The sequence below is a fragment of the Pyrus communis genome, chromosome 13, assembly GCF_963583255.1.
Source record: "Pyrus communis chromosome 13, drPyrComm1.1, whole genome shotgun sequence".
NCBI classification, from domain to species: Eukaryota; Viridiplantae; Streptophyta; class Magnoliopsida; order Rosales; family Rosaceae; genus Pyrus; species Pyrus communis.
The window spans coordinates 939,940-951,453 of NC_084815.1; the positions used below are offsets into that span (position 1 = coordinate 939,940).

An 11,514-nucleotide genomic window follows, 5' to 3' on the forward strand; every position below is an offset into this window, starting at 1 on the left:
AGCAGCAAAACACCAGTAACCACCGTCGCTAACACCGCGAAGAAAGATATCACCCCAAATTGGAAAAAAAAATACACCCAAACCAAAAGTTAGACTGAAAGTATTGCGCAAAACCAATCCACTACACAATTATAGCCTCCACAATCACACATGCGAGAAAAGTCACAAAGCGTAACAGAAGGAGGGGAGGATGAAGGACAAACATCGATGTTGATGTTGATTAGAATCTTTATATATAAAGCCAACAACTCCTCTTGGGGTCACAAGCTTCATCAAAAGTAATGGACAAAAATGCCCCTTAAACAAAAAAATTTGAAAACAGCCCAAAATAATGCATCAAATGTGGCATGAGTATTTTCGTCATTTTAACAGTGTTTTTTTAATAATTAATTTTTTTTATTTTTTTATATTTTTTTTAATAATTAGTACCTCACAATAGGCTAGCAATAATGTGATTCAATCAGTTGTTCATTAAATATTATTTTCTCTATTTTTAAACACATTTAAAACATCTTAAGAGATGTGTAATGCCTGTTCTAAAAAAGGTCTTTCGTACGTGCATAATAATGTGATTAAATTAGTTGTCAAATGATTGTTTTTTTTTTTTTTGAACAAACAATATTATCTACACTAAGGGGAGGAGTGGTGAGCTTAGCCTCATAATGGGCTAGCAATAATGTGATTCAATCAGTTATTTATTAAATATTATTTTCTCTATTCTTAATGTAAATTCAATAAAAATCGATTTTAATATGTGAATTCAGCTGTTTTGATTGGTTTATGAGAGGTTTCTTCTAGCATGATCTAAGATTATTCATTTACTTCAAATATTTGACTTTTCTTTTGTCAATTTACGTATATAAATACATTTAAAATATGTAAGTCGCATGTAACAAGTCGTGACTCGAAGAATATCTTCTGCACGGGCGTACAATAATAAAGTTGTACAAACAGCTGGACAATAATAGAGTTGTACAAACCGCCAGACAATAATAATAGAGTTGTATTTATTTGGGGGCACTATCAAAAAGCAGCTCCAGTAGGAGCTTTTGCCCGATGGACAGGCTTCAGCACAGGGCCTTATTGCCCAAGGGAGGAAGTCCAGCGTTGACTGGCGAGGGAGCCCGAGCAGGCTCGAGCGCCAGGCTGGTGGATTCGTGCCAGCCCGAGAGCCTGAGGTGGTTCTGATGTTAGCTGATGTTAGACGCCTTTTTTAATTTTTTTTTTCTATCAGGTTCTGGACTGGTGAGGCCGAAAATGAGGAAATTGCAGTTGGGTGCGCAGAGGTGGGTGAGGGCGGAGGATATGGAGGTGAGTTTCGGCGGGGACATGTGGGATGCTGACGAGGTGTTTGATAATGAAATGGTGTAGTGAAGAAGTGGGTCCAGGACGGCGGGCGGGAGGGGGAGTACGAAGGTGGGGGTGAGGGAGGAGGTGGGGAGGGTTTGGTGAATGGTGGTGCTGATGAGAGTGAGGGTGAATGCGAGGGTGAAGAAGGTGAAGAAGAAGAGCCACAGGCGGTGGCTTCCGCCGTTTGTCGATTACTTGGTGTTCATTTCAACATAGAGAGAGAGATAGAGAGAGAGAGATGCTGCTTTTGCTTTGTCTTTTTATAATTATCTTGGTATTATTTTATGAATTAAAAAAAATACTAATATTTTATTGTCTATTACTAAGGCTATTGAAGTGCAACAGTGGAGATGCAAAAGGCGGTTACTGTTCATTAAGGGTAATTACTGTTCATTGGGTGGATAGCATAGTGTATTGCCTGGAGGGTCTTTCCCACGGTGGAACTGCTCTAAAGAGCACGATGGTCCACGATTTAATTTCTTTTGATTTTGTGGTTCACGTGTTCAAAAAGAATGAGATCCCAATTTTTGAAACTACACAATCTTAAAACTTTTTAGTGCTATGTAATTAATTGGTTAAAAAAAATTAAAAAAAAAAAAAGAGGACAAATAATAGTAAGTCACGGTTATCCATTATTTTCGTGTAAAAAAAAATTATTTAAGTTTACTTATCTAGATTTAATACGAAGATTCATATGAAAAAAAAACCTCCTGGGCAATTTAATTTTCAGGCGTGTACATATGTGTGTATAAATCAATTTCATGTCGGCAGAGCTGCTATGGGGACCCCTGCACACACACATAATTTATTCATTCAGTCATCAGCTCAGGAACCTCCCTGTAAACTTCTCCTCCACACACTCCAGTACCTCTCTCTCTCATCTTCCCCACTCCTCTCTTTACTTGGGAATTCAGAGATTCTATGATCGTAATCGTTTATTGTACTTTATACGGTTATATATATATATATGGAAAAGGATTCGTCGGGAATTCTTTTTTTAGGAATTCGAAGATTTTGTGATCGTGACTGTTTATTATACTATATATTTAATTTTAAATTTCAAATGATTTTTAATCGCATGATGAACGATGAACGATCACGATCATGGAATGCTTGAGATCTCCAGAAAAATGAGAGATTTTTCAGTGTGACCAGAACACGAGATGATATATCACGTGTCACTATACAAATGGTAGGATATGAATATTAAAAAATTAATAACTTAAAAAATAAAATTTTTCACTGCTTACATAAAAACATGTATTATACTACTCGTATTTTCGTAACAATTAAAAATTTCTCCAGAAAAAGAATGTGCCATGTACGATGAATAGCCAATAATTTATTCATTCAGTCATCAGCTCAGGAACCTCTCTGTAAACTTCTCCTCCACACACTCCAGCTCTCTCTCTCTCTCTCTCTCTCTCTCTCTCCAGTTCTCTCTCTCTCTATCATCTTCTCCACTCCTCACTCTGTTAGTTCTATACAACTCATCCATCGCCTGGGGACTGAGTCTGACCTTGGGCTTTTCAGCTGCCAACCAACTCCAGCATCTGTTCTGATCAAACTCAAATTTGTAACTAAGGAGTTTGGAGAAAATAAAAAGATGATCAAGGTTGAAGTGATTCACAAAGAAATTATTAAACCATCCTCTCCAACTCCACACCACCTTAGACATTTGTGCCTCTCCCTTTTTGACCAGATTATGTTTGAACTGCATCTACCGCAAGTTCTCTTCTATCCTAGCAGCAGTGATGAACATTCTTTGGTCGCTGAAAAGTCCGAGCTTCTAAAGAAATCATTATCTGAGGCCTTCACTATCTTCTACCCTTTTGCAGGGGAATTCAAATATAACGTTTCCATCAACTGCGATGACCGCGGAGCTCTATTTCTTGAGGCCCAAGTCAACCGTCCCATGTCCAAGATCCTGGACAAACCCAATTCTGAGATCCTGAAACAACTGATTCCAACTCCTATGCGTTCCAAACAAGCACAAGTAGGGCATCTTGTACTAGTCCAGGCCAACGTATTCGAATGTGGTGGATTGGCAATTGGTGTCAGCATTTCGCATAAGGTCGCCGATGGCTTAGCGAACAGCAAATTCATCGAAAGCTGGGCTGAAATTGCCCGCTGCACTGCCAGCACTACTGACCATCACGTAGTACTTCCTACAGAATTTGGTGTCGCAGCTACTTTGTTCCCCCCACAAGAATTTTTTAACTCACCGAAGAGCCCCCTCACGCTACCTTTTATTGACAATGTTATCGGACGGAGGCTAGTGTTTGATGCCTCAAAGATTGCTGCTCTCAAGGCCAAAGCTGCCAGTGCCACAGTGCCAAATCCGACGCGAGTTGAAGCAGTTTCCGCGCTCATCTGGAAATCCGCATTGGAAGCATCAACATCGAACTTGGGTTTTGCAAGGCCATCTACATGGCGGTCCTCTGTGAACCTGAGGAAAATATTGGCTTAGCCTTTCGCAGAAAACTTACAAGGAAATTTTGTGTTTTTTACCATGATGAAGATTGAAGAAAATGAAGTATATGATCTTCAAACCTTGGTTGCAAAAATGAGGAAAAGCGTTGAGGAATTTAAGGTAAAATATGCCAATGAAATTAGAGGGGAGGAAGTAGTTCAATTCCTGAAGGAGTATAGTGAGCTCCTTCAAAAGGATGACATGGACAACTATATTTGCACCAGTTTGTGTAGGTTTCCTTTCGGCTCGGCCAATTTTGGATGGGGAAAGGCATCATGCATACGTATCCCTTGGAATGAAGATTTCAAAAACAGAATGTTATTGTTGGATGCAAGTGATGGCATTGGCATCGATGCATACATAACACTGAAAAAAGAAGATATGGTCATGATTGAAACCAACCAGGACCTGCTTGCATATGCTTCTCTGCATTAGACCATTTATGAGAGGTAAATCTCGTCTACTCCTTCTCTATAATTACTTAAAAAATAAAAAGTGTGCTTCCCGAAGTCATTGGAGATTCAAACTATAAATATCTTTCAAATGTCGGGAAATAAAATGCAACTAGACTAAGAACTAGTTGCCAATGTTGTTGAGCATTTAGAATTCGTTTGGATGCTTTTGGTGATTTCTTTTGTTGCTTTTGATTCCACAATTTCCTTGTTTTGTGTGAACAGTGAGTAATGAATTGCTTTTACTATCGACTTTGTTTTTCTTTCAATAAAATGGATTTGTTTTATTGCGTATACCAAAGAAAATATAGATCCCTAACAAAAGAAATTGAAAAGAGTGCTGAGAATACTTTTCTATGAAAAAAAAAGAAAAAAAAAGACAGATAGACTAAGAATGCTTTCAAGTAATTTTTAAAACTAATTTTTATGACTATCGGAAGGAACACAAGGTTACAACACGTGGGATAATATAACGGACGATTAGGTTGATAAATTATATTTTAAGTAGAACTCATATAAAACGGGTTCACCGCCACTTGAAAACCCCAGTTGTAGAATGATCCCCGAAACTTGCTGGATTCGGATCGAGAACGGCTCACAGTCACGAGGAAATTAGAGACTAGGATAGAGAAAAAGAGGGAGAAAAGAGGCACGATGAATAAATAGTAAAGGGAGAAGATGAATTGATGTTGTCAATTCTACTTCGCCGTGAGGGAGGCTTGTGGGCAATGGGGGATCTAAGATTCAAAATTTTGGTGTCCCAACATTAAAGGTTCACGTTTTTTTTTAAAGAAACAAAGCGTGGAGCGCATTAAAAAAATTCATTTTATTCAATTGTGGCATTTCATTGAACGCTTAGTGGGCTTATTGACGAAACCAAACCATGTTGCCTATATGTCAACAAGTTACGATATATGCTGAAGCAATCTGATGAATGTTATCGAGAATATATGTCGAGTGATGTTGATGCAGTCTGTCGAGATATGCGTACGTACCAAACAATCGAAGGGTCTTCAAAGGACCTTCATGCGCGTGTTTTCCACCCTCCGAGTGGTCCTAGGACCACTTTGGTTCCAATTTACATCCACCCTTGCGGTGGGTGGAGTTCAAGAATTTTTGTTGTGGTGTGGCTTTTTTTGCTTATCCATTTTTGTTTCTTATATTTTGTTTACTTAAGTAAATGATTAGGAGTGTGCTATCCACACATCATTTTTTACTTTTCACATACCCTCTTAATTTTCGACTGTCGAATCAAATGAATTGAAAAAAAATCAAAGGACAGAAATTAATAAGAGATGTGTGAGAAGTAAAAAAGGGTGTGTGGATATCACACCCCAAATGACTAATGTTGATGTGGGAAAAATATGATTGGCTAATATCAGTTTGATGTCATCTAGTCATCACAATCTACTAATGTAGTCTTATCTAAGACTAATATCAAAGTATAGAAGTAAAGATAAGTATGTGAAAAACATCTCATCGTTATAAGTTAAAGGAAGCTAAAGTGGTATTTGAGATTAAGATAACTCTCACTTTAGTTCTAATAATAAAAATGATCCGGTCGTGAAAATTATATTAATTTTTCGGAGAAAAATCTGTCAATCTTCTAATAACTTTTTTTTATGTAGTATTCACCGGAAAGAAAAAGAAGAAGAAAGAAAGAATGTCATAACTCATAATCCCATCATAGCCAATTGCACCGCTGCCCTCCGCCGCCTCGCCCAACTCTAAAATACCTTTTTCGGCTAAGTCAAACCAGCAACAGCAGCAAGCATTATCTCACTCCAAGCTCCCTCTGGTTCTCTCACTTGCCGTCCTCCAGTTTGTCAAGTTCGCGCCTTTGGCTTCACAAGGATTTTTACTAAAGATTGTTTCATAAGCATTTTCACTAAAAGCGCTTTCAGTCATTTTAAAAGTATTTTCAAATGAGTCCTAAATTAAAAACTTATCGCGTTGAAACCTTCCTTCTTCCCCCATTGTCTCTCTCATTGGCATCCCCTTCCTTTCTCCATCTCTCCCGATCGTTCAGTCCCCTTCTCTCCTCCTTAGTTTTTTGTTTTTTCCTTTTCGCGTATGAATAAGGGAGAGGGACACGTTTCAAATTTTTCACAATCGTTGTAAAATTTTATATGAAAAAAGCTTCACGCGTTCAAGAAGAGGAAATCTCAATTTTCGAATTTTTTTTTTTGTTCTGTAACTAACGTGGTTTGAATATTATTAATAAAAGACCGGATAGAACTGGATGTGTGAAGTTATTAGGGTTTTATGCAATTAAATCTGCTGAGTTTAAATATTTGAAACTGTCTACCCGAAACAAAACTGTACAAAACTCATTGCAGTTTCGTACAAAACTGATGAGATAACTAACTTTGGTATTTGACTTTGGCTGCTGACTTATCTTCCTCTCATAACTAACTTTGGTATTTGACTTTGGCTGCTGACTTATCTTCCTCTCACTCATATGCATGCATGCAATGCTCTTTTCAACAAGTTTTCATTGCTGTCACAGTTACTCTGGAGAAAACTGGTAGGTAGTCTTCACCAGAAAGAAAAAGAAAGAAGAGGGAAAGAGAAAGAAGACATTCAGAACTCATAATCCCATCATAGCCTGATTTTAGCGGTGGAAATGGAGTCGTGCTTGGATTATTTATTTATGTTGGTGTCATGTTTCGTGTTAACCAATAGACTTATTAAATTGCAAAATTGATAATATATAAGGGTTTTTTTTGTCAAAATGATTAATGAAATTGGCATAACTTCTCATTTTAATCCACAACAATGAAATTCGATAGAAGGGGTCCCTGAATTTGTCTACCGTAAATTATTTTGATAATTCTATAAAAAAAATCTATCAATATCAATGTTAAGTGGAGAGTATGGCTTGACATAAGGGTTATTATACAAAATGGTCCCTGAGATTTGTATGATCAATAGAAATGGTCCCTGAAATTGAAAATCAATAGAAATGGTCTCTGAGATTGTCCAACATCCATAATTTTGGTCCTTCCGTTAAAAACTTTTTAGGCAATTTTCAAAGTTTCGTAACTCAATCGATTCTTAACCAAATTCGACCCATAATATATCAAAATGAAGATAAGAAAGTGTAGAACAAGATTATACCTATTTGAAAGCCCAATGATTGCCGGAGATGGCCAGAAAATAGCCTGAAAGGTAACTGGTCCGCGAGAAAACTGGAAAACTCGCCTGAAACTAGGTAAAATTTAAACGTTCATAACTTCTTCAATACTCAACGAAATCGAGTGATTCAAAAACGAAAATCATACTTCTAGACGAGAGGAAGAGAATAATATCTTTATTTACTGCTAAATCGCCGTGGTTTGTCCGGAAAATTGCTCGAAAGTGGCTAACTCGAAAATGGTTAGCCACTTTCGAGTCGTTTTCTGACTAAACCATGGCGAGTTAGCCTTCGAAAAAGGTACCATGCTCTTCGCCTCGTCAAGAAGTATTATTTTCGTTTTTGAATCACTCAATTTGGTTGAGTATTGAAGAAGTTATGAACGTTTAAAGTTTACCCAGTTTCCGGCGAGTTTTCCAGTTTTCCCCCGGACCAGTCACCTTTCAGGTTATTTTCAGGCCATCTCCGGCAACCATTGGGCTTCTAAATAGGTATAATATTATTCTACACTTTTCTATCTACATTTTGATATATTATGGGTCGAATTTTGTTAAGAAACGATTGAGTTACAAAGCTTTGAAAATTGCCCAAAATCGTTTTTAACAAAATGACCAAAAGCATGGATGATGGACAATCTCAGGGACCATTTCTATTGATTTTCAATCTCAGGGACCATTTCTATTGATCATGCAAATCTCAGGAACCATTTTGTATAATAACCCCTTGACATAATCGTCTTTCTCTCCTCTCTTTTGTTTTTCTTTGAACAACTCATTTTATCCACCCTTCTGCAGGGTTTGGATTGGAATGTACGTTTGGAATGTTAGCCCAAACTAAAGTTCATCATACTCACCTCCGAACCACCACCAGGTAGCATAGTAGTTGATGATGAATTTCAGACCCGTATTTCACATAGTACGTTCTGTGTTCGATTTATGGCATTGCTAAATCGCACGATATTGGTTAGGAGGAAACTGAAATGCCTCTGAGTTTTTCGTACTCCTGAAAGAGTGGTTTGTTGTGACGAAACTACCAGCTAATCCCTTTTTAGAAAAAAAATAAAATAAAATCATAATCACCTCCGAACTGATTGAGATCATAAACACTAAACACGTAGAATTAATATTTGATTGTTTGATTTATTTGCCTCTTTCACTATAATTAAATTAAATGAGAAATTCTCAAGTACCTAGCTACTTTCTCCACACCAAAAAATTAATAAAATTTAACTCTCTGTATATCTACAGGTAGCGGTATATCTCGTGACTGTATTAACAAGTGGTTTGTACGTAACAGATATTGGAGAATCGATTCCCGACACATGAAACGTCTGACTTTCACCATTCTAAATTTCTAATTTTTATTTTTTTTTATTGGGTAATCAACATGAGGTTGGGTATGCAACATGGTAACTTTCCAGGATGACACTCATTTTAGTATTATTGTCGTCCAAACTTGTTTAATTTCAGAGTTTTGATCAGATTTGGTACATGTGAATTGGTAGTACTACTCTAACTAAATAATTTTTTCATGATGTCCTATCTATGTAAAGTTCACTAACTTTTTCTAGTGTCCTTCCACTTGTATTATGACACATAATGTGCCCAATTTTTTTTTTTTTATCAACGATAATGAAAATTTCTACATTCATATTTCCACGGTGAGAATGAAAAATATTACAATGCTAGAAGCTAGTTAGTCTTTTTACCAACCAAGGATATAGGAATCCCATTGCAGAGGGAGGACAAATAAGTTGGAAAGGAAAAGAAAAGAGCAACGTGCATAATTACACATGAACGAAGTATTTGAATCTTCGACAAGATGAGGATTTAGGCCATTTCCAACAAATCCGGCCAGATAATTATAAGGCTAAAAATAGCTCGAAATGATATGAAAATCGTTTCCAACCGAGGGCTAGGCCAAAGGGCTTGTGGGCCTCATCAGGCCAAAACCACCAAATTAGGCCAGTGATCTCCAACCAGCCCGATGAGCCCAACCCACTTTTTTTTCTTTTGTTTTTTTGGATGAATTTTTTTTATTTTTAAAAATTCTAATTTTTTTCCAACACCATTTCTCACATATTTTTCACCATTCCATACTATCTTACTTCATTTTATTTCAATTCTTCACATTCTATTCTCTTCCAATAATATTTCCTTTAATTTTTTCAATAATTTTCAAATGGTCACCTCTTTCAATAATCTTCCAATATGTCCAAAAATCTTATTTTAATATGGTGTTTAATTTAATTAACTATATTAACTCAATTAAAATAATAAATTATGTTTGGCCTATGACCTTTTGGCCTCCTTGATTGGAGATGATTTTCTGTCACAAGGCTATGTTTGGCCTATGGCACTTTGGCCCATTCAGTTGGAGATGATATGAAATATGGTATGACACTGTTCATTAAATATATAATTTTTAGAGGGCTATAGGGCTAAAGAGAGCTCTCTGACCCTCCTATAGGGTTAAAGAGAGTCATCTGACCCTCATTCGGTTGGAGATGACCTTAGTAGCTGCTTAATCTTTGTTAGTAGGTCTCGATAAGTTATTTTAAGGTAAAGTCCATCGGTGGAGAATTAGGTTTCTGTTTCACTCGCTTGTTTATTTATATATGATTGAGTTTACTGACTGAAATCTTTCAACCAGGTGAGACCTAGACGACCGGTGGATCAACAGTTTTTAACTAGATTAGAAAGAAATTTTTTAGTGATAATAAATTCGTCATTAATTTAAGGACACAATATGTTGAAGAGTGTAAAGTTTCATGTCATGTTTAATTAACTATAGTTTATGTGTGACATCCCGTCCCGAGATTATTAAAACGTACGTGCGAAATGACCCTTTTGCCCCTAGTTTATTTTCGTTATGTTGTTTGGTTGTTTGTGTGGTGTTGGCATGTGTTGGGCCACACACACACACACTGTCACTCTCCCTCTCCCTCTGTCTTTTCCCTGTCTCTCCCCGTGCTCCCATTCCTTCTTCTTCTTCCTTCAAACGTACGGACACACCAAGAACCCATCAAACCTTAGCAGATCGAGGGAACCAAGGACACTGTCGAACTCGTGAGGTTGAGAGGAGCACGATCGTACCATTTTCAGCTCGTAGGTAGCTTGGTGGTGACCCAAGGAGCCTCAGAGTGCTTCGTTAGAAGAATTTGGACGTCGGAATCGCCTGGTTCGAAGTTGGCCGGTTTTGGACAGTTTGCACAGGTGATACGTATCCCGAGGACGAGCGTGGTCACTCGAGGCAGGGGGGCTACGACCCTTCCACATACCAGTGAGTGGGCTTTTGTTTTCCGTATATACCTATATACAATTATTTTCCCAGAAATTGAGTAAAAAGGGTTATTTGTCTTATGCCATGCATATTATTATTATTGATTTTGCACCCTTAGCCGCATTATTAGTTGCATACACATACATATGCTTATTGGGTGCTGTGGACGCACAGGTAAGTGCCAGGTAAGTGTTATTCATGTTTATATTTCAGTAGTGGTTTGAGATGCTTAGAGAGCTCATAACATGCACCCCCGGTGTTAGTGCTCCCGCCCAAAGTAGGGCACAGTCCTTCACGTGATGTTCACCTCCCGCACCACACGCTCAGCTTGGATCCAAGTTAGGTGCACAGTCCTGTCGTACAGACCACTTTAGGTGGTTCCGACTCGTAGGTGACCCGCGATTATTCGCACAGCCTTCACGTGATCGTAGCACTAGAGCGTATATATGTATTACACCCAGGCCTGTCGTATAGACCACTTTAGGTGGTTCCGACTCGTGGGCAGGTTCAGTTATTGAGTTTGAGATTTGAGCTCTATATGCAGCCGTACAGGTCACGTTAGGTGACTCCGGCTGCCAGATTATATGTTATGATTACGATCTATACCTGAGCACTTGCATTTCATTATGAGGTTTCGACATGGCATATTCTTGAGCATGATTGGCATACCCTTGAGCATGTTTGGCATATCTATACATACGTATATATGTTATTCTCTGGGAAGTATACAGGTTTTACGGCGAGGGGTTAGAATGTATTTTACTAAATGATTTTCGAAAAGCTTTGTTTTTGCCCACTCACGCTTTTGTTTTGCGCCCCTC

The 11,514-nt window shown here is 37.8% G+C and overlaps 2 protein-coding genes across 2 annotated transcripts; both read left to right on the plus strand.

Moving 5' to 3' along the window:
• The first annotated feature begins 2,732 nt into the window (after window positions 1-2,732).
• On the plus strand, window positions 2,733-4,509 carry LOC137713765 (stemmadenine O-acetyltransferase-like). Its single transcript, XM_068453117.1, has one exon. It carries the CDS (start codon window positions 2,957-2,959, stop codon window positions 3,818-3,820), a length of 864 nt encoding a protein of 287 aa, XP_068309218.1. The 5' UTR covers window positions 2,733-2,956; the 3' UTR covers window positions 3,821-4,509.
• On the plus strand, window positions 3,866-4,258 carry LOC137713303 (tabersonine-19-hydroxy-O-acetyltransferase-like). Its single transcript, XM_068452588.1, has one exon. The coding sequence runs from the start codon at window positions 3,866-3,868 to the stop codon at window positions 4,256-4,258; it is 393 nt and encodes a 130-aa protein (XP_068308689.1).
• Window positions 4,510-11,514: the final 7,005 nt, after the last annotated feature.